Below are 20,299 nucleotides of genomic sequence, written 5' to 3' on the forward strand. Positions count from 1 at the left end.
GGTCAAAAGGCAACTACACTACTCGAAATATAGTGGTATCGTGGAACTCGGGTCTTGTACATTGTCGGCCGCAACCGGTAGGGAAGGCAACGTCTGAGACGTTTTACTTAATTCCTTGCCGTTCACTGATGCAACAGGAGCACATCTGCTGGTCCGTGGTCCGGAGGATGTGTCACTTAGGTTGGCGTCGTTGGCAGAACAGGAGCGGTACTGCTGCCTAAACGTATTTTCATTTGCACCCCTGCGTTTGCCAGATACCCACTGCAGCAGAGCCTAAAGCCGTAGTTTAGGGTGCGTGTTTTGCTGTTTTGTGTCGCCGTCAGGGATTTCGCCGCTGGTGGAGAGCCGCTGCCACCAGAATGGATTGGCAGAGCGATACTGACCATCGCACCCTATTGCTGTAGCAGCGCTACGGGACCGTTGGGAGCGTTCCTCGCAGCACAAAACCTCGCTTAATGGTTCTAGCCGCGGCTGTTAGCTCACAGATGCTGCACCGCAGAGGCCCATACCAGCGCACACGCCATGCGTTCCCATTCGATAACTTCTTCGTTTGTTCCGCCATGCAGGAAGCAAGCGGATTCGCTTGATTTTTCGTATCATTGCTTCGCAAACATCCTTCTTGGCTGGAACGAGTCATTCCGTTCTAACGGGTCTCCAGCGATTGCGGGATTTGTCGGCTACAGTGATGGATGTCTCATCCATGAAACTCTAGGCGGTGTTCAGTGCCACGAATCTGCATCGTTCGCCCGCGATGTCTGCGAGACAGGCGCTGCGTCGGTCGCTTTTGGCGTCGCCACCCGACTGAGCGCTTCGCGTGGCAACGCGGAAAAATGATCGTAAACGCTGTTCTTTTGCCGCGTGTCGACCCCAACTAACGGCAGCACAGCGAACCGCGTGTCCGCTGAATCTCGAAGAGGGAGAAAAGTACGTGTCTGTCGCTATCCGTGGCGTCGCCTTCGCTACAAACTTGCTGCGTCACGCAAAATGAAGACGTTGTCTGCTCGTGCGTGAGCTTGAAGAGCACAATCAGACTTAAATATCTGAGATGCCGACCCACGACCTTGGTCGTCGGCGTTGACGCCAACATACGGGCGGGGTGGCGCATGATTCTAAAGAGTAAGGATGCGGTTGGGCCTCGCGAACGGAGGCCGAAGATCACACGCAAAGACGTCGTTTTCCACAGAGACTGGCCATGACAAAACTGAACAAAGTGGCAAAGAAAGAGGATAAAAACGCGTGAGCCGTGAACCGTCTCTCGCTGCGTCGCTTATGTGATGATCTCCTCCTTGACCTCGAGTTCCTCTTCAATAATTTCTTCCTTGTCTTCCCAGTCGAACTGCGCGTCGAACGTCGCATACGCGAGCTGCCACTCGTCGTACTGCTCCTGCGATGCGACACCACGCCCCAAACACCACGTCAACGTGAGGATTCGCATGCTTGCTTCAACCAGCAGCGCCACACCCAACCCCAGCCATCCAAAAAACTATGCGCCGCCCGCCTCGGGCGCAAGTCCCCTGCGTGCTGAACAAGAAGAGCTTCCCTGACGCATGCCGCGCGCAGTCTCAGACCGAGACAGAACATGCAAAAACGTACAAGAAAGACACCCTCCGTTAATATCGTGCCGCGAGACTTACGTGCTCGACCTTCCACTGGTTGAGCTGGTCGAGGACCTTGGTGAACTCATCCATCTCCTCCTTTCTTTGGCGGATAAAGGCAGAGCGCTGTTCCAGCCGCAGCTTCTCATCCTCGGCTTCGTAGCGCTTGCTGCATCAAACGCACACGCACCGCGGAAAGAAGCATGAAAGACACGCAACGCACAATTCTTGCTCTCAACTCAGAAGAGAACGTTAAGAATCGACGTGACCGACGACGTTAAGCACACAGCAGCCGTTCTCTTGAGGGCCACACAGCCATGCCGACGAGGAACCAGAATGAAGCGAAGCCACGGACGCCTTCAGCAACCACGACGCTGTGACCGCAGTGTTCGACCAAAGCCCCCAGACCCTGCTTAGCCCTCCGCCAGCGAGGAGACGAAAAACAACAAAGCATGCGAAGCTGCAACTCGACGCTAGCCTGCGCACACCGCCCAGTCGCCGATCCACAACGACCCCTTGCGCTTCCCTCTGTGTCGACGTCGAACGCATGCGTCTGCCTCACCTGTAGTCCTTCATTTTCTTCTTGATTTCCTCGATCTTCTCCTTCTTCAGGAGCGACGGAGGGTGTGGTCTCCACAGGAACTGGTAGAACTGATCCTTCTGGCACTTATACTGCAGCTTGCCCTGGAACGTCCAAATGTTGTAACCTGAGCACAACCAGCAAGCGACCGCGACGCCGAACGTTGGAGAAAAATGCACGAGGTATATCCACACGGTGCACGCCTTCACAGATGCTAGCGACGGATGGTAGATATCTACCCTGCCTAGTTGGTTTAGTTTTCTTACAAACAGCTTTGGGACAGACTGAATTTTCGCATACACAACAGGCAGCATACGACGCCCCTACAGGCACTGCGGTGCTAGCTCTTTCAACTTACACGGACCACGTTGCACTGACGCCGTGTGGTGACTCGAAAAAAAGACTGCCAAAATCCCGCGAGAGCTAACCCCGCAACGCCGAGATCCACAACTGCAAGTCGACTCCACAGCAACCAAAGTCCTGAAAACTGAGTAAAACTCACAACTCCATTTCCAGACAGCGCAGTTTAGGGTTTAGGATCGCTTGATCCTCTCTCGCACCTGTGTTGGAACCGAGGCGGAAGGAGGCGGTGCTGCTGCTGGGCAGCATCGGCAGCACGACAGCGGTGCTGAGGTAGCGACCGCAGGCTGACCACCTCACTTCGTTGACCATGAAGTGCTCATCCATGTGAAGGACCTACACACAAAGTGTCCCAAACGTGCAGACACGCCGCGTGCAACAATCGAATCAATCGGCGCGGAACCCGCAGCACGCCCGCTCCCCGCCTACATATCGGCGGCGCTGCGGACTGGCCCGTTTCTCTCGCTGTAGAGATGAAAGAGAGCAAAAATCCGCATAAAGTGTAGGCCGTGACCGATGTGGATTGGTGTCAATGTACTGGGATACTGAAATGCCCCACTTTGGCTGCCTCACGCAGTCCGCGGCGTGCGACTTCTTTACCTGCACAGTGTCCTGCTCGTTGAGGCAGCAGAAGAGAAGAGTTCCGTCCAAACCCAGGGAGGCAAGGATGAAGTAGGAGCCGAAGGGCGACCACTTCATGTAGTTCATGTAGCCGCTGATGTCGAACGAATAGATCAGCAACGTGTCTCTCTTGCCGTCTGCAGAAAAGGAGGCACATCCCTAACTTACAGCTATGCACGCGACCTCTCTTCAGATAATCAGCAACCAGCAGAGTGCGTCTTTCGGCCTGCAAAAGACCGCTACTCCCAAAACAGGAGCTCGCGGCGCGGCACATACAACCTAGGACACCTTACGCTGCGCTGCGACGAGAAAACAGCCCGAAGATTGGAGAAGAAAACAACTCTCGCGAGATATGCCCCTATACATATGAATATATATAGGTATACATGTATACCTATATGCAACACTGAGAGCGCACACAGCGACGACCCGCGAAAGCAATGCAGCGGGCGACGACCTTCCAGTTGAGACTCGCAGCGCCACGAAGCTGCGGAAAGCACAGAGAACTGCGTACCTTCGCTGGCGTCACACACACGGTAGAAGCGGAGAGCCTGGTTGCTCGTCTGCTCGTCGTGGACAACAAGCGCAAATCTTTTGCCTGTAAAAAAAACACACCGAATTTTTTAAGACGAGGGCGTACGCTTGTACATCCCGAGAAGCGGACTTCCGAAGGCCGGCATCACCCCACGACGGCGAACCAGACAACGTTGTTTGTTTTTTTTTTTAGAAAAAAAGTGCCCCAGCCTCAGAGCGCTTTGCTGTTCCCACTCCGGTCCCTCTTGTGACTCTTAAAAAGATCGTTGGAGGCAATCACTCACGCGAACAATCGAAGACCGAAATTTCTCTGCACTTACTGTAGCCCTCCTCCCAGTGGAGCTGCACAGCGACGTCGTTGAGCTGCACGTTGTCGACGGGGATATCCTTCTCCCTCATGCGGAAGATCTCCAACTGCGTGAACTCCTTGCGGCCCTTCTTGCCGGTCTTCTTGAACACAGCGGTCTGCAACGAAACGCCACACACACACGTACACACACACACGCTGCAAAGACTTGCAAATGCCAACTTCGCTTGGAGCGGAAACTCGCTCTAACTCTGCCGAGGTCGCCTCCCTCACGCGACGCATGAGTCAGCAAGGAATCGAAGAAAAAAAAAAACACAACGGGCAAACAGCTGAGAAGCATGAGGCACACGAGAAGAAGGACGAGACACAGGAGGCAGAAAGGACATGCGACGAAGCCGGGTTTCAAGAGTTCGCGCGAGAGTTGCGAGGAGACGTACGCGAAGGCAAAGGAAGTCACCCTTCGATTGCCAATGCATGGAGGCGCCCTTCACGTTATACACGTTCTTGCTGCTTAACTCGCGACGGCTGGGGATCTCAACCAACAGCAGACGACCTGCAAAAAGAACGCCAGGCTCGTGCTTTGTTCATCGTTTTCTTCAGTGGGTTGCGATGAGCGTTTTCGCCCTAGCGCAACTTCGCGTACGCAAAAATAGAGGCTACACAACACGCCCCCACAACACAACACGCAGCCCCGCGATATCCGCAGGACCCCCAATTGAAAAACATAAATACAAAATCCAGATATACACACAGACAGATGTGCATGCACGCCAGTAAATAGGCACGCGTGAATGCTGGTAGGCAGGACTGGATCTTTCGGGATTGTCGAGAGCGCCTCATCGACAGAAGCACGGAGAATGGCGTGCAAGGCAGCGCCTGCTCCTGCCGACACGTTACGCCTCTTTTGTCTGGGCTCGCTTTCCGCCCCCAGGCCGCCAAAAGAAAACGCAGGCCCAAGAGAACCGGAAACCGAGCCGTCTGCACATTATGTGTGCTCGCTCCGCATCGATACCCTTGTGAAACGAACCCACACCCACGCCACAGACGGACTGTAATACCACCCTGATTATACCCGCCTCAGTCCCCCCCCGCATGCAGAGGAAGCGAGGCTCAAGACGAGAGATGGAACGCGACGCACCTGGCGCGTCCTCGGATCCCTTGATCCAGACGGAGATGATGTTTTCCGTCGGCGACCACTCGAACTTCTCGAGAGGATACTTCAGCGAAGACAGCTTGCCGTCCTTCGGGTCGCGGAGAAGACGCACGGCCTGCCGGTCCTGAAGCGCCAAAACACACGCGAAACCAAAAAAAATTATTCACACACCTGCCAGGCCTCTCTCCCTGATTCCAGACAGTCGGCCAGACGAGGTGGCAAGGCGACAGAGGTGCGGAGACTCCGCAGCCCAAACAAAACCGGGGACCAGACCTGCGGACAACCCAGGGCGTGAGACCCCCTCCACATCTTCATACACAACACAATATACCTATGTGAATATATTTATGAATATATGCAAAGTATGCGCACGCCGGGGGCGGAGCCGGCACTCAGGAGTCAGGAGACTTCTGCGCGCCCCCAACGTCGCAGCTTTTCCCTGCACGCAGAGGCGACAGGCGACCACGCCGCTCGCCTCAATCCTCTCTGCGTGGAATCGTCTTTCGGCGTTTACCTGGCCCTTTCTCGCTTTCTCGTCAGTCTTTTCGCCGTCGGCGGTCTCGGGCTCGTCGTCGCACTCCATCTGGTAGACGCAGAGCTCTTTCTCACCCATGCGCGCAACGTAACGGTCATCGTGGGAGAAGAAGAAGTGCGGATACTCACCGCCTCGCGGAGAGTGCGCCGGCGTGGGGAACTGACGCAGCAGCTCGCCTGAAAAAACAGGATTCCACAGCGACATACGCGATAGCGACACCGCTCCACCCACAGAGCGACGCGCCATTGCCTAGCGGATACGAGAGACAACTGCCGCGTCACCCTGCATGCCCTAAACGCACGCGAAAAGCGGCCAGTTCAGATGCTTTAGCTGAAGTCCGCTGGGCGATGAAGCAGAAGAACGACCGCTGCGACAGTCGTTCTTCCGGAGGCTGAGGCACGACTTGATCTCACCAGTCATGACCTTCCAGATGCGCACGGCCTTCTCGTTGCGGAGCTGACTGGGGCTGCCGTCCCAGGTGATGACGTAGGTCTCGTTGGGAGAGAACTCGATCTGCAGAAAAACCCGAGTCCGAAAGATCGACACTGACACATGCGCAGGCTCAGGTGGGAAAAGGAGACTCTCTCCAGCCGTCGACGCGAGAGAAAGAGACAAATCGGCGCGAGGGAACGGCTACACGGAGAAAGAGAAGAAAACGCGAGCTCTCTGCAGCGGAGCAAGACCAAGCCACGCGGCGCCCCCACACGCGCACCTGTTTGACGTCTTTGTGCTCAAAGCGAACCTTCTTCTCGAAGTTCTCGCCGGCCCACAGCGCGATTCCTGCAGAGGAGAGAGAGAAGAAACATGACGCCTTCCAGACCAACTTGTCCGAGCGACTTCCGGCGTCGAACCCACCACCTCGCTCCGCCCGCAGCTGCCCCCAGCACCCGCTCCAGTCGCTCCTGCGCGTTCCGCAGAACCCTCGAAGCCAGTGAGAAGGACCAACACACGCTGCTCGCCACCTTCCACCTACCAGGTCGGTGGAAGGTGGCGAGGAAGGAGCCCTGAGAAGACCACTGAACGCGGAAGTCCGTCCACACGCGCTTGCCGTCGGCGCGCTCGCGGTGGCCGTTATACACCAGCACGCTACAGTCGCGCTCGATGGGATCGTGCCAGTAGATCTCTGTCTCGTCCTGCGAAGAAAACGCACAGAAACGCGCTCCTCCACGCGACGGTGCATGCCAAAAAAGCACGCGAATCCACGTCTTTTTTGAGCTCGTCCACACAAAAGAAAACGCACAGCTGCCGCCGCCTCACAGAGGAACCCGCGGGCGCGCCCAGCTGCTTGCTCTCAGCAGACGACAGAGATAGGCGCCTAAACAGCCGAACGTGAAAACACGAAAAGATAGAAGACATGGGTAATTTGAGAAGAGATCCTGTCGCTGGGCACACACAGATCCGCGAACAGAGCTCACGCGCCACGCACACACAGGTATCTACAGATACACATGCATACGTTCTATACACAAATACACCTGTATGTGCATTTTATGTATAAGCTGAGTACGTACAGCATAGCGGATGACGAACTGTTCGCGGCCACGCGGGTCGAGAAGCCACCAGCGGAAGTTCTCGCGGGTGAAGCCGAGCAACTTGATGGGCGGGCGGTAGTTCGCGCCGCGGCCCACGATCTCGTCGAAGTCGTCCAGCAGTGCCGCCTGAAAAGAAGACGAAACAAACGTGAGAGCGACGTCGTTGAACGCAGGAGCCCGCCCGCTGCGACGCAACTTGTACAAGGGGACAAACTCGCCTCGGTCTGAGCAAGTACGCCAAATGGGTAAAAGTAGGTGGAGTGGCAGACAGAGGCCTCGCGACTCCCGCATCATATCGGAGGGAAGAGAAAGTCTGTTAGCACCTCCAGAACTGAGAAGCAAAACGCTTACGCGGAATGTGTGCTTGGCGTCGAGCGCCCAACCGTTCAGGTGATGGGCGGCGTGCTGTGCGTTGAACTGGTTGCTGAAAGTCACGAAGCAGTACCCCTTCGTCATTCCTGAAGACGACACAACGCATCCTACGCGACCGAAACAGTCCTTCACGTCGCCAACGCCTTGAAACAAGTCACTACAGATGCAGGCGCGCGCAGATACCGCTCGCAACCAACGCCTCCTTCTTGCCACAAAAAGCATCTCTTAGGCGCCTGAATCTCTCCCCCCCCCCTCTGCCCCCCTTCCCCCCCCCCTTCCGCCCTGTGTGTGATCGTCTGGCAGACCAGGCAGGCGCCTTGGAGGCCATGGCTGGACTGCGAGTCACACGCTTGGCTGCCGACGCACATCCGAGAAAAGAGACTCGCAGCTTGTGCGAGGGCTGTTTGAGGCGCGGAGGCGAATCTCACCGGTCTCTTCGTTGACAGGCATCGAGATGGAGAGGCCCTCGTTGACGCTCTCTGCGCCCTTCTTGGAGAGCTCCTCAACCATCTTCTTGTCGAGAACGAGACGCAGCTTCTCGTGTTTGTCCTTTCCGACCTGAGCGTCGCACGCCCCAGAAATCAAAACAAAGAGCTGAAAAGCAGGCAACGAACTCTCACACGCCTCCCCAGGGGGCAGACGACAGAGAGAGCAGAGAGCGAAGCCCTCACCTTCCCAACCCAGAAACACTTGTACGCGAAGAACACGGGGACGCAGCGATCATATCCCTTCCGCTTTCGTCGTCTCCCCCATCTCGCGCTGCGATGGGTTCCTCCTCTTGGAAGCCCAGCCCGCCACGCGGTCTGATCGTCGTCGTCCGTGACGCCAGCGCGACTCTCCTTCTTTCCCCCCCGCACCCCCCGCATGCAGCACACTGAGGAGCTTCTGTCTGAGTATCGGAGGAAAGGAGATGACACTTTTTTTTAATTTTAACGGACCTTCGGCACACCGACGAGGACGATCGTGGAGGGGAAGGTGTAGTCCATCTGCAGGAGGGGCTCGATCTGGGAGAGCTTCTCCTTGAGCCGCCCCTCAGCCTGTTCAGCGTCATCTTCGCCGTCGTCGCTGTCTTCAGACAGGAACTCAAACAAGTCCTGCTCCTCCGCTGGAAAGAAAACGCACAGAAAGAAGACGAGCACGAAAATATGTAAACCCTAGACGCAAGAAATCCGGTACCGCACCAAGAGGCCTGCAGCCCGGGAGACGAGAAATCGGCGATAACCCGAAAGAGGGCGCAACGCAGAGGAAACAGAGAAGGGAGGTTGAACGACGTCATTAGCTCAACAACTCTGCGGCAGATATGCGCCAGGGAGACGATTCAGGCACGGTGAGTGCAGCGAGCGCGAAGTACAGAGCTTCAAAACCACATATGAAGATTAGTCTGCAACCGAGACAGGAACGGAAGGCGCTGGATATCACGCCGTCGCGTCCCTTTCTGTCTGCGTTCTACCGGCCCCATGCAGTGAACGGATAACTGCCCTCCATAGATCTTTCCATTATTCACTCTTTGTATCGCTGTGAGTTTCCGCCTCAACAGCCGATCTTTGGGAGAGGCCGCTCCATCGATTTTGACGTCCCTCGAGCCCATGGCACGAAAGCGCACACTCCCACCGGGAAGTCAGCCTCCACAGAGTAGGGACCATAACTGAGAGGGGGAAGCACCCAGCGGACTCAATTCGAATGGCGGCGATTCGTGCTGTTTTCCGCTGAAACCCTAGGTTCCTCCGGCTGCAGAGGCGCTCGGGCGAGGCTGCATGCGCCGCCCGCGCCCTCGCGGCTCGACTGCGGAAAAACCAGTTCCCATTGAGCTACGACGCCACTGAATGGACTAGACATATGTGTGTGTGCCCCCGAATTCCCTGGACTTGTTTCTTCACCCTGCTCCGCCCTTCACCCGTCTTGCATGGACGCAGAAGCGACCGGATCCTCAGCCCGTCTCGGCCGACCGTCTTCTCCTGCGACGGCAGCAAACCCGGTAGCTTCAGCAAATCACGTTAAGAAGACGGCGCCTGTTTTTGAAGGCAGAATGGAAGGCAGAATAAGTCTCGCGAGAGAAGAGGTAGCGCGGAGTCTGCAGCTCACTTGGGAGGTCGTCCTTATCGATGCGAACCATTTTGCCGCGGTCCAGGGCTGCGGAGGAAGGAAGAAGTGGGTGGCGAGGAGCGAAGACCGAGAAAGCAGCACTCGAACCGAGGACTGCGACGAAATAAAGTCGGCAAACAGACAAGAAAGGTCCGAGTAACCCACACGAAGGAGTTCCGCGTCCCCGGACAGAAAACCAGAAAATTCAAAACAGGGTGACCCCCACAGGGCTCCGCAGAGAGACTGGCGCGAAAGTCGAGGCGGGTGGAAGGCCGCGAAATAAAACCTGGGAGAAGAGGACAGACTGGTCGGAGGAAAACAAGCAAGCAGCGAAGAAAGAACCCAATAGAGATACGGCAGTGCGTGGGGATCGCAAGAAAAGACGGGTTCGTTGTCCCGCTTTTACTACGCCTCAGAGAAAAGGAGCGGAGGGAAACAAGCAGGGGCTGCCCAGGTGGAAATGCCACGGGAACAAGGACACCTAGGGGCGACGCCAGATCGAGTGAAGAAAAGCAAAGACCTCGAAAAACCCGCTTCCCCGACACGCCGCAGTTTTCCACGGAGCAACCAGGCAAAAAAGCTTGCCAGCGTTCTTTTCCCCTCAGAAGTCGCACACGTGCGCCGACGCCACGGCGGCCGTAATCCGACACGACGGTCTCTTTCCAAGCAGCCCAGCCTCTGCATGCGCGCGCGAAGATTACCCACGACCCCCCCTCTGCGCTACACGCACAGAGGGTGGAGAGAGGGCAGCAGCGAGGGCTGGAGGCGTCAGAAGGCAGCTGCTGCCGTACGCGACCGGCGGTACCGCTGAAAAACCAAAGGGAAACTCACAGTGGCGGCGTCGTCCACATGCTGCTGAGAGTCCTCGATTCTTTAGCGAACAGCATCGAAGAAGGATGTCTCGACTAGGGAGGAACTGACGACCAACTAGGCAACAAAAAACCTCAAGTTGAGGGCATCTTCAGCTCAGGCAGAGCCGCACCGAGCGCAGCGAATGGTCCTGCGAACGCCTACAGACAAGCCTTGCAGTTTCAGGCTCCCAGTGCATGTCTGCGGTCGTTACTGCGAGCGAGGCGCGCAGTCCTGTCATTGCGCAGCTGCGTGAAGGAATCCTCCAAGCTGTGAAGCAGACTGTCGCGAGGTTTTCTTTACACCTTCAACTGCACACCTCCTCACATACGCAGATTCCCGGCTTCTTGGCTCCAGTGCCCCAATCCCCGGCCGTTCTCGTCGCTGCAGCGTTCGCAGCGCAACCTTCTTTTCACGTTTTGAGGCCACGCCCTGGAAGAACCTGCTGCCTGCCTCTGCTACGCTGCCGTCGCCTGGCGTCCTGTCAGCCTTCAGTTTGAGTCCTTTTGTGGGCCAACACTGTAGCAACACGTGTGGAGGCGCGGTAGATTAGACAACCGCGTGATCTTCGCGGGTGTGCGCAGAGAAAACGCAGGACAGGCCTCCAGCCCCAAGCCCGACCAGGATTTCTCCCACTTCATGCAGTAACACAGAGGCTGCAAGCCTCGAGACATCGAGGTCTGACTTTTACCAACGGATCAGGAGCGACTGCTGAGTGCAGTTCCCCCGTCGCCCTGGAACCCTATTTCCGCGTCCTTGCCGTCCGCGAACGCTTTCCCTTTGTCCCGTGTTCCTCTTCGGCATCGCATTGGCGTGTGATCACCATGGATGCGATTGTGGCTGAAGCGAGCGCAGCGCTTCCCGATGTCCCGACCATCGCAAGAGCCGCACTTGCTGCGGGACAAGCCCCCGGGGCACAGAATCCGCCCCAGCACGGACCGTCAGCTGGCGTTCGGGGGCAAGATGAAGATGATGAGGACGTCGCTCTCGCAAGACAAATAAGGAAGGCGGGTGTCAGTACACCTCGCGTGCAGGAGAAACTTTTTACCATCGAAGGGAAGGACGTTGCTGTCATATGCGTCACGTTTTCCGATAAATTCTTTATAACAATTTCGGATAACGGAAAAATGGCGGCAATGGTGAGTTTCCGCGGGCGGAAAGAGGAGCTCGGGCAATTTCCGTGCGACTAGAAGTGGAGTTTCAGCTGAGTGCCGGCCGGACGCGTACCATGCGTGTCAGTGTTACGTTTGTCGTTGTTTAGGCCGCAGTTGTTCCCTGACTGGTAAACCTGGTGACGCACACGTCGATACTGCAAGCCGCCCTCCGCAGAATCGCCCCGGGGCTGCCGCCGCGTCCGCAGTAGGAGACTGTATTGGCAGCGTTTGCATTGCGTGTTCTCTAATGTGAGCAGTATATAGGGTTTCAAGGCCTTTTGGCCAGCCTTCGGACGCGTGTGTATGTGCACATAGGCGTCCGCAGGAATCGGTAACGGGACTGGGGTCGACTTTTGATTCTGTGTGTGGTTGACAGATTCAAGGCTCTGCAGGCTTTGAAGAACAACGTGCAGACTTTGGAGTCAGGTTTATATTTGGGGACAGGTACGTTAATTCGACTCGACAATGTTTCACAATAGTTGACCTCGCTTGGCCTGCAGCTCTATTGTTTCCAGTCTCAAACCTGACCGGGGCGCAGCACAAACAGCTTATGCAGAAGGGCGAACTATACACTGCTCGGCAGCGCGTGAGTGCGTGCTGCTGGCCTCCTTGCCCTACGCAAATGCTTCGTAGAAAACTGGAGGCGGGCACTGCCCCGGCATGCCGCGTCGGAGCCCATCGCTCAGGGGCTAAGCGTGCCAGGAGTTGCCGACAATATAGCACAGTTGAGCCTTGCTGCGTCGCGTTGGGGACGTGGAAGTGCGTCCAATCCTGGGAATCTAGCGATAGAATGCGTTTCGAGTTTTGCTGCATTTTTATACACTCTTGTTCACTTCGCGTCTGCCGGTTTCTCTTCGGCAGTCACCAGAGTACTTTCCTCCCATTGGCTCTTAGCTGCATCTGGCATCCCTGCTCACCGGTTTCAGGCATCGAGAATACTTTCTTGTGTACGCCAGAGAGCTTCTGGCGATAATTTCCGCTCGAACGAAGAAAGAGCTCCTCCTGGCGATATCTGTCAGCGTAAGTGCACTACGCACGACCGCACAGAGTACCTGTCAAGCATGGCGTGCAATTTCAGTCCCACGGCCCCTCTGCGGCGTTGGCTGCCTCGGTTTTTGAAACACACGGCTCTGCAAGACTTCCTTCTGTGTCGCTGTTCAGGTCGATCGGCCGTCCTTCTTTAGAGCCGTTATGGATGGCATTCGCGCGAACTTCCAGTTTGTTTAAAGGAAATGCAGGCCACGTGTGGAAAGGCCTCGGACTGAGCCACCTACGCATTCCTGAGACGCGCCATGCAGGAACAGTGTCATCCTGCTGTTTCGGGCACACTGTTCTGAATGTCTACCTTACAACCTTGGAAACCGTCTACCAACTTATTTTTCCGCCTAGTCTGTTTCAGATCTTGGTTTCTTGTGCGTGGGACTACCGCACGCGTTCTGTTCTTCCTCCCCCGCAGCTATACACGTTGTCCTGCATACCCTCGATCTGCCTGCGCTGAGGTTATCTTTGATGACTCGTCGACGTTCTATCGCACACCTGGTTAGCCGGCGCATGCATGCCTGCATACACGCACATGGGCGCCCACGTCATCTTGTTTTTTGTTTTTCGGTGCTTGGCGCTTGCATCCACAAGCAGCGAGCATTCGTCGCTGTGCCGTTGCATTGTGTATGTCGGAAGCCTCCAAGGGAAATGAAGTTGTTTAAGCGCAATCCGAAGGCAGGTACCCCCGGTCGGAGTCGTCTTTCAGAAGCGAGAGATAAGCTGCCACACAGTCAACAGAAATCTGCAACGAGAGAACAGTGTCGCGGGACGTATCGTGAAGCCCAACCAGCGCTGCCTTTTCGCGCACATGTGATTATCCAGAGTTTTCACCGATGGACTTCTGAGGCAGAGACGCGGAAAGGCATCCCTCACTGAGTGCGTATCTGCACGACGGCCAGGCTTGTCTCAGGGTAAACGGCGTAAACACGCAGGGGTTTAGGGTTGAGGCACACGAAAGTGAGGTTGTAGCGCAGTCGTTCTCAGGCGTCGCCACAAGACGCGAAGCGCTTCCATCCCTTGCTGGGAGGAGAACTTGCCCTGTAGGGGGGCGATGCGGCTGAGAGCGCAGCTTAAGAAACCGGATGCACCTGCGACGCAGGAGGGAACAAGACGGCGCCAGTTTTGTGGCGTCTTCCAATACGCATATTCAAACATTTATAGGCACAGATACATAGGCCTCCACAAATCAAACCGTTTATGGGTATAGCTTGGGGATGGAGACAGGCAATGGTTAGTGGCATCCACCGACTCGCTGAAAAAATCACGTCGTTGCCTCTGGGGCGCGTAGGCCTGCAACGGCGAACGAGAACTCGCCCTCAGGATCTCGCGCGAGGGACGACCGAGAGCCAAAAAACCCTTCCCTATCTGGCACGGAAACTCCGTCTTTTCTTTGCGAGGCGCGGGATCTGACTCTACACTTCACGCAGAGAGGAAATCGAATCGCCGACAAGACAAAGGCCCGCATCTAATGCTCGGTGTGCGGCGCATGCGCATGCGCATGCCAGACATCGAGACATGAGAGGTCTGTTTCCGTATTTTTCTTGGCTCGCGCGCCGTCTCGTTCTCTCCTTGCTTCAGAATTCATCACTCATGGTCTGATTTGTATTTCTCTCGGGAACTCGTCTGTTTTGCTTGTGGTTGAGTTAGCGGTTCCTCGACCGCCGCCAGTTCACGTGCCAGACCCGCGGTATTTACCACGCAGCCGTTGTATTCTCTGCGAGATGGTCGAGACTGTTTCCGCTCTCTTGCTCAACGACAAGTAGGCGATACTCGTGTGTGAAGCAGCAGACTCTTCTCTTGCAACGCAGGGAAGAGGCTGCCTTCCGCAGACTGAAGTTCGTGTTCATTCGCCCGCCTGCGTTCCCGAGAATCCACGAGTCCGCGGCGCGGAAGGGCAGCCACAGCGCGTGACTTTTTCCTTCGTTCCGCGTCTGTATCATATCCGCCTCTCGCCATCGAATCGTTGTCCTTCAGTCGGAAGCCTGTCACCTGGCATCCGACCGGGTCCTTTAGAAGGGTAGTTGACGAAGTGCGACGCTGGGCTGCAGCATCCACAAACATTTTATCAAATTGACCCGCAGCCGTTTGCTCAGGATGCGCATGCAGATGGCGCTTTCTCCCCTCTAAAGACGCCGCGGCCCGCTGCGCCTGACAGACAAGAGCGAGATCTTCTTTCTTTCCTCACCCCTGACTCCATATGCCGCCGTTTCCTCTCCCCGTTTCTCACTTCCTCTGTTTTGTTCTGGTTCTGTCTCGGCTGAGCACGTCCTCTGGCCTCCGCACTCTTGCCGAGTGCGTCGGGCCTCTTCGGACTGCCTCAGGCTGCGACCCCGGCGTTCAGCAGCCACGGGCGGCGCCTGTTCCTTCGCTGAGTCGGGCGAGGCCGTTGGGAGGATGGGGCGTCCCGCGCGCGAACTCTCGCTTCGGTCTCTCCCGCAGTACGCCGTTGCGTTGCGAAGTGATCTCTGAAGGTCAAGAAGCACATGCCTGGCGATCGCATGCATGCAGACAGCCAAGCCGAGCGGGGCAACCCAACGAAAGCGACTCACAGAGAGAGCTCTGGAAGGCTGAAGACAGCGATGACGGCTGGCGGAGAGGCGAGGCGATGCCCTCTGAGGGGGCGCGAGGGTTAGATTCCAACGCGAACGGCTTTACGGGAGGCCAGCACAGTGCGTTCCTCTCCAGCCCGCCTACGGGAAGCCTGAATGCAGTCAGTCTGACCAGCAGTTCGCGGGCAACGTTCTTATCCACTCAGGTGCTTCGCTCGTCCCCTTCCCGGTTTTCGTCTTCTTGCTCTTTTGGACTGCCACCTTTTCCTGTCAGCCGGGCTGCGACTCCTTTTGCGCCGGGTTTTTTCAGTATTCCGGTCTATTCTGCGTCGTCCTGCGCGCACGTCTGCGCCTTACCTCTCTCTTGCTCCTTCGCCCACGCTGCGGGTTCGTCTCTGCACCGCGGAGACTGGCTCACAGCAGGCTCGCCTGCTCACCGGCGCGTGACCTCTGGCGCTCAGTTTGGCGCCTCAGAAGGGCCTGGGCTTCCGCTCCCACAACTGCCTCCTTCGTGTCTCCTGCGTCGTTGCCTCGCGTCAAGTCGAGCGAGCACCGGCGGCGACGCGGAGCACGCGCGCCTGCTGAAGAACTTCCAGCAGGAATTCGCTCAGCTGCAGAGTCTCTTGCCGTCCTCGCTGCCTCCGCAGCGCCCAGGCACCTCTCCTGGCGCGCCCGCCGAGGGTGGCGCGGTAGGCGCGGCGGAGGCAGCAACGGGCGCGGCGTGCGCGGCGAGCGCGGCGTCGGGGGCCTCTGGGGGTCTGCCGAGTCTCCAGGACCTCGTGGCTCGTGTGCAGCGCGAGGGCGGCGTTCCCAAGCTTGCCCCAAAGGTGCAGAAAGAGCTCGAAGATGTCATTGACGGCCTCTGCAAGGACACAGACGTTTCGAACGACAACTTGGTCCGCGTAGGTCCTCTGTCGCACGCAGCGCCTGGCCGCTGAACCGCCACTGTGCAGCGCACATCGGCGAAAAAAAACGAGAGGGACTCCTGAGTACGATGGCCGTTTGTCACCGGCGGTCGTTGAGCGAACGGAATGCAGCATGAACAGAAGGCATTCGCACGTCCACGATGCGACTCCGCGATTCTTTTGCATTTTGTGGCGGATGCCTACGGGAAGGCGCAGGTGCCCGCGTAACGTTTTCAGGGCTTGCTCGCGATCCCATTTATGGAGTGTTTCATCTGGCTTTCACTCTTGCATCTGGCGTTCACTCTTGCATCTGGTGTTCACCCTTGTCGGCGGCATGGTTCATCTCAAATTGGACGTCGGTGTACATGAAGCAGGTGCATTCACATGCGCGCTACACTGTGTGGCTGTCTGCCGCTGTGTGTTTTCGCCCTTTTTCGCCCTTCTCGTTGGCAGCGGCTGACTTCCCTGGTCAAGTCTGGCGCTTTCGGCAAGACGCTGCAGGGCGTCTACGAGGCTGAGGAGGTGAGCGGCGGACGGGGGGCAACAGCCAGCGCTGATTTCTTTTGTGCGGCGCCTGCAGTTGCGCGTCGGGCGCAGATGCCAGCCATGCCACACGAGACGCTCCAGGGCCAAGGCCTTTTTCTGTCGCGCCGTTTGCGCGTCGTTCAGATTGAGGGCTCTCCCGCGGCCTCCTCGAACTGACTCCGAGCGCGCGGCGTCGCATTCGACTTCTTATGGCGGGTGCCTCGTCGCATGGCCCCCGAAACGGCGTAGCGCTCGCGGCTCGAGTGCGGAATTTGTCTGTGCTCACGTCTCAGCCGCGGCGCATCCTTGAGCGCTCTATGTGCTGCCAATCTGCGCGTGTGTCGCACGGCCTGTGTGATTTCCACAGAGGGCGCAGGACGAGGCAGAGGAGGCGCAGCGAGTCCGTGAAGCGGCGGACGGCTTCAATCCGCGCGACCTCGCCAGTGCGCTGCGGAAAGCGACCGCCGATCCGGCGGCGCGCAAAGTCGCACAGGCGATCATGTCCGCTGGGAATGCGCCCACGCCGGCGGGCGAGGGCCCGCAGAGTGCCTCTGCCGCCGCCGAGGGCGGCGGAGCCCAGAGGTCTGACGCCTCTGCTGAGAGCCGCAGAGACGCGGAGGACCAACGCCTGCGAGAGGCCTCGAATAACTTTTCTCGTGAGGCGCCGGAGAAGGGCGCCGAGAGCATCAAGAGCGAGGGCGACCTCTTCGACATCATACGGGGCAGCACCAAGCAATACCTTGAGGTAGGGGCGGGCATATGTGTGCCTCGCGGCCGCGCATAGCGGCTCGCGTTTGAGAGAGACATCTACGGAAGCGTAGACTCACGCGGCTCGTGTGCGCCCGGAGTAGGCCGGCGCTGCCGAGTTGTGCGCAGCGCCCGTAGGTCCGCGCGTAGGGAGGAGAGAGGGCCGTACGAATGAGGCAAGGCCGCCCCGCTCCCCCCGGCCGCAGGCGGAGGGCAATCCTGCGACCCCCGTCACCGATATGATCCCACGGACAGAAGACCACTACAGGCTCGCTCTACGAGTGCTGCGGGTCTTGAGCCACTCGACCGGCATCCGGACGGCTTTCTTGCGAGAGGGAACGGCAGCGACGGCGGATTTGCCCTAGGTGTAGACTGAGCAACCGGCACAGACGCTCGTCTCTTTCGTGCCTTGATTGTCTCATGCAACGTTTTTTCTGACTCCTATCTCCTTGGGGATTTTGGGCTTGCTTCTCTGCAGCAATTGAATATGAAACCGGTGCCTCCCGGCCAGAGTCGACTCGACGACAAGACCGTGTAAGTGCGCCGTGAGGCATCTGACACGTGTGCTGCTGCAGCGGCTTCATTGTTGCTTGTTGTCGGGCGCGCCACGCCTGCGTGCCTGTCTCGACGCGAGAGGGGGCCATCGAGGCAGTGAGTGACTCAGCATTAATGCTGCTGCAACAAAGCGGCCTTCAGAGCACACGCTTGGAGTCTCGCCCAAACGAGCAAGGCACGCCCAACTTCCCAGTCTGGCACAGGCCTTACGTTGGCATCTTCGAACAAGGAGTCATTCCCGCCCAGTTGCCTCGGTGTGCGATTCGAGAGGAGTTTGTCAACAAAACCCATCCAGCACAGAGATTCCTCCCCAGCGCGTTTCTCGGGTCTTCGCGCCTCGTCTGTGTCCGTTGTTCTCGATCTACGCGCAGGATTCACTGGAAAGAAGAAACGGATATTCTCCAGGTGTGGATTCCTCTGCCGCCAGGTCAGTGTTTGGGCGTTTCACGCAGTCACCTCGACACATGGAACGCAGCAGGGGGTGCGATCGCCGCTTTCTCGTCTCTTTTTGTCTGAGGATGTGCTGTGCCAGTATTGCCTTCTCAGTGTCTTATACGTGCTGAATCGGGAATCTACGTTTAACTGCGTCTTCGGCTGTGGCGTGTGCTGTGTGCGCTGCCGACGCAGATTACATCCGTGAGAGCATCAGCGTGTCCACGGCGCGGGCGCGACTTCGAGTCTCGTGTCGCGTGAGAGGAACGACGCAAGGAGTGGGGCAGCCGACGGAAGATGACGTCGTTATCGTAGATCGTCAGGTGAGCTCTGCTCCACAGACCGCCAACGCAAGGCACATGGGAAGAAAAAAGATGTCCTCCCGATGGCAGGGCCGCATGCGGCCTAATCTGCGATTGCCGTTGTTCAGGCACGCCTCATGCGGGTATAGACCGGCTGCGCATACGCGAATTTCCATGTTGTCGTCCGCATGCGTAGTCGCGGGCCTTTTATGCCAGCTTTTGTCACGACATCCCCAGACCGGCGTTTGCAAGAGTGATCGGGTGGCTAGCGTTCTGTGAGTAAAGTTCAAGCCTGCCGCGAGGTGGGATCGAGAAATAGTTCTGGAGAATAACCGAGGTCGCGCTCTCATCTATTCCCAATGTGTGGGTGCGTCGTCAGATGAAGGGTTATATGGTGAGCGCCGATACCCACTGGACGATCGCGTCGTATCCGCTTAAGCCCCGAACGGGGGAGGCAACCGCGGCAGAGACGCAGCAGCATTTTTTGCACGCCGTAGGGCCCAAACGAGGAGACTCACGCAGAATATGGGGCGATCTGTTCGGTGAGCCGCCCAGCAGGGAGGAATGGATGCTTCACAACGATGAGAGATTCACGGAGCTCGACGGCACGAAGCCTCCGCCCCCTCACGTCCTGAAGCACGTTCCCGAGCTGGAGCAACCCGAGGTCAAGCAATTTATCGAGGCGTTCCACAAGATGGGGGAAGAGGCGGACGATTCGAAGGAATAGAGAGCGGAGAAGTGCAAAACGCAGTGGACATACAGAGTGAAATCTCTGCCGACGCGCGGGAGGGCTATGCTTTAGCCCCCAAATTGGAGCGGCAAGCTGTGGACAAGATTCACGGAGATGAGGAGAAGGCATAACAGAGGGTAGAAAAGAGCGGACGTCGTAGTAATAATGTGAAGCGGGTGCCCCACGAAAGAGCTTGCGAGGGTGAAATAATGTGCGCTATAGACTTAATTTGGAAAGTAGGAGACAGGGAACAGCAGATGAGGCGCTTGCAACCGACCCTGAGCGAGATACTTCATCACTGCCAGTCACAGACACGAAACGGACATCCCATTTCCCGCGGCTCGTCAAGCCGGAAATGAGTGCCACATGTCGTTCACATGGTCCGATCGATGTTTCCTTTCATTCGAAGGACTCGGAATCTGTGGTGCCGGCATATTTTTGTTCCGCGGGCAACATGCCCGCAGTTGCATTTGGATGGCATCATATGCAGTGTACCGGCTGCATCTGTGTGGCGTGGCTTGAGAATGAGTGTCTCAATCGCAAGCGAAGTAGAGATCATCTAACATTCTCTGCCATACTGCGGTGAGGCTACAGTGCTCCAGCTCACGTGCCCTTCCAGTTAACGCTGCTTTGGCACTCTGGTGGCGCGGCAGATTTCCGAAGCTGAAAGCCCGTGAGCCTCCCACACAGCTACCCAGTCCTGGACCCTCTGGAGGATACAACTTTGTTTACAGAGATATCGTTTCCCTTTGTCTCGGATGCCCACGCATACCACCGACTCTCGAACTCGTTCTCAATAGAGGACGCTCTCAGCGGGCACAACATTGCTGCAACAAGGA

The 20,299-nt window shown here is 57.3% G+C and overlaps 3 protein-coding genes across 3 annotated transcripts; 2 read left to right on the forward strand and 1 right to left on the reverse strand.

Annotated features, from left to right (window-relative positions):
- Positions 1–1,267: 1,267 nt before the first annotated feature.
- On the reverse strand, positions 1,268–9,702 carry BESB_062610 (putative eukaryotic translation initiation factor; the record flags this gene model as incomplete). Its single annotated transcript, XM_029364675.1, has 18 exons — positions 1,268–1,384; positions 1,635–1,764; positions 2,158–2,302; positions 2,736–2,871; positions 3,136–3,293; positions 3,671–3,754; positions 4,011–4,155; positions 4,435–4,550; positions 5,136–5,274; positions 5,665–5,861; positions 6,099–6,198; positions 6,398–6,465; positions 6,659–6,818; positions 7,197–7,343; positions 7,569–7,675; positions 8,018–8,147; positions 8,528–8,694; positions 9,672–9,702. The coding sequence occupies 18 exons, from the start codon at positions 9,700–9,702 to the stop codon at positions 1,268–1,270; spliced, it is 2,277 nt and encodes a 758-aa protein (XP_029219383.1).
- A 1,642-nt stretch (positions 9,703–11,344) lies between these two features.
- BESB_062620 (uncharacterized protein) lies at positions 11,345–12,901 on the forward strand (the record flags this gene model as incomplete). Its single annotated transcript, XM_029364676.1, has 4 exons — positions 11,345–11,659; positions 12,051–12,118; positions 12,601–12,694; positions 12,836–12,901. 4 exons carry the CDS (start codon positions 11,345–11,347, stop codon positions 12,899–12,901), a joined length of 543 nt encoding a protein of 180 aa, XP_029219384.1.
- Positions 12,902–14,912: 2,011 nt separating this feature from the next.
- On the forward strand, positions 14,913–19,457 carry BESB_062630 (uncharacterized protein; the record flags this gene model as incomplete). Its single annotated transcript, XM_029364677.1, has 7 exons — positions 14,913–16,166; positions 16,623–16,691; positions 17,062–17,439; positions 17,920–17,975; positions 18,368–18,423; positions 18,624–18,751; positions 19,110–19,457. The coding sequence occupies 7 exons, from the start codon at positions 14,913–14,915 to the stop codon at positions 19,455–19,457; spliced, it is 2,289 nt and encodes a 762-aa protein (XP_029219385.1).
- Positions 19,458–20,299: the final 842 nt, after the last annotated feature.

The sequence above is a fragment of the Besnoitia besnoiti genome, chromosome V (genome assembly GCF_002563875.1).
Source record: "Besnoitia besnoiti strain Bb-Ger1 chromosome V, whole genome shotgun sequence".
Classification (NCBI taxonomy): domain Eukaryota; phylum Apicomplexa; class Conoidasida; order Eucoccidiorida; family Sarcocystidae; genus Besnoitia; species Besnoitia besnoiti.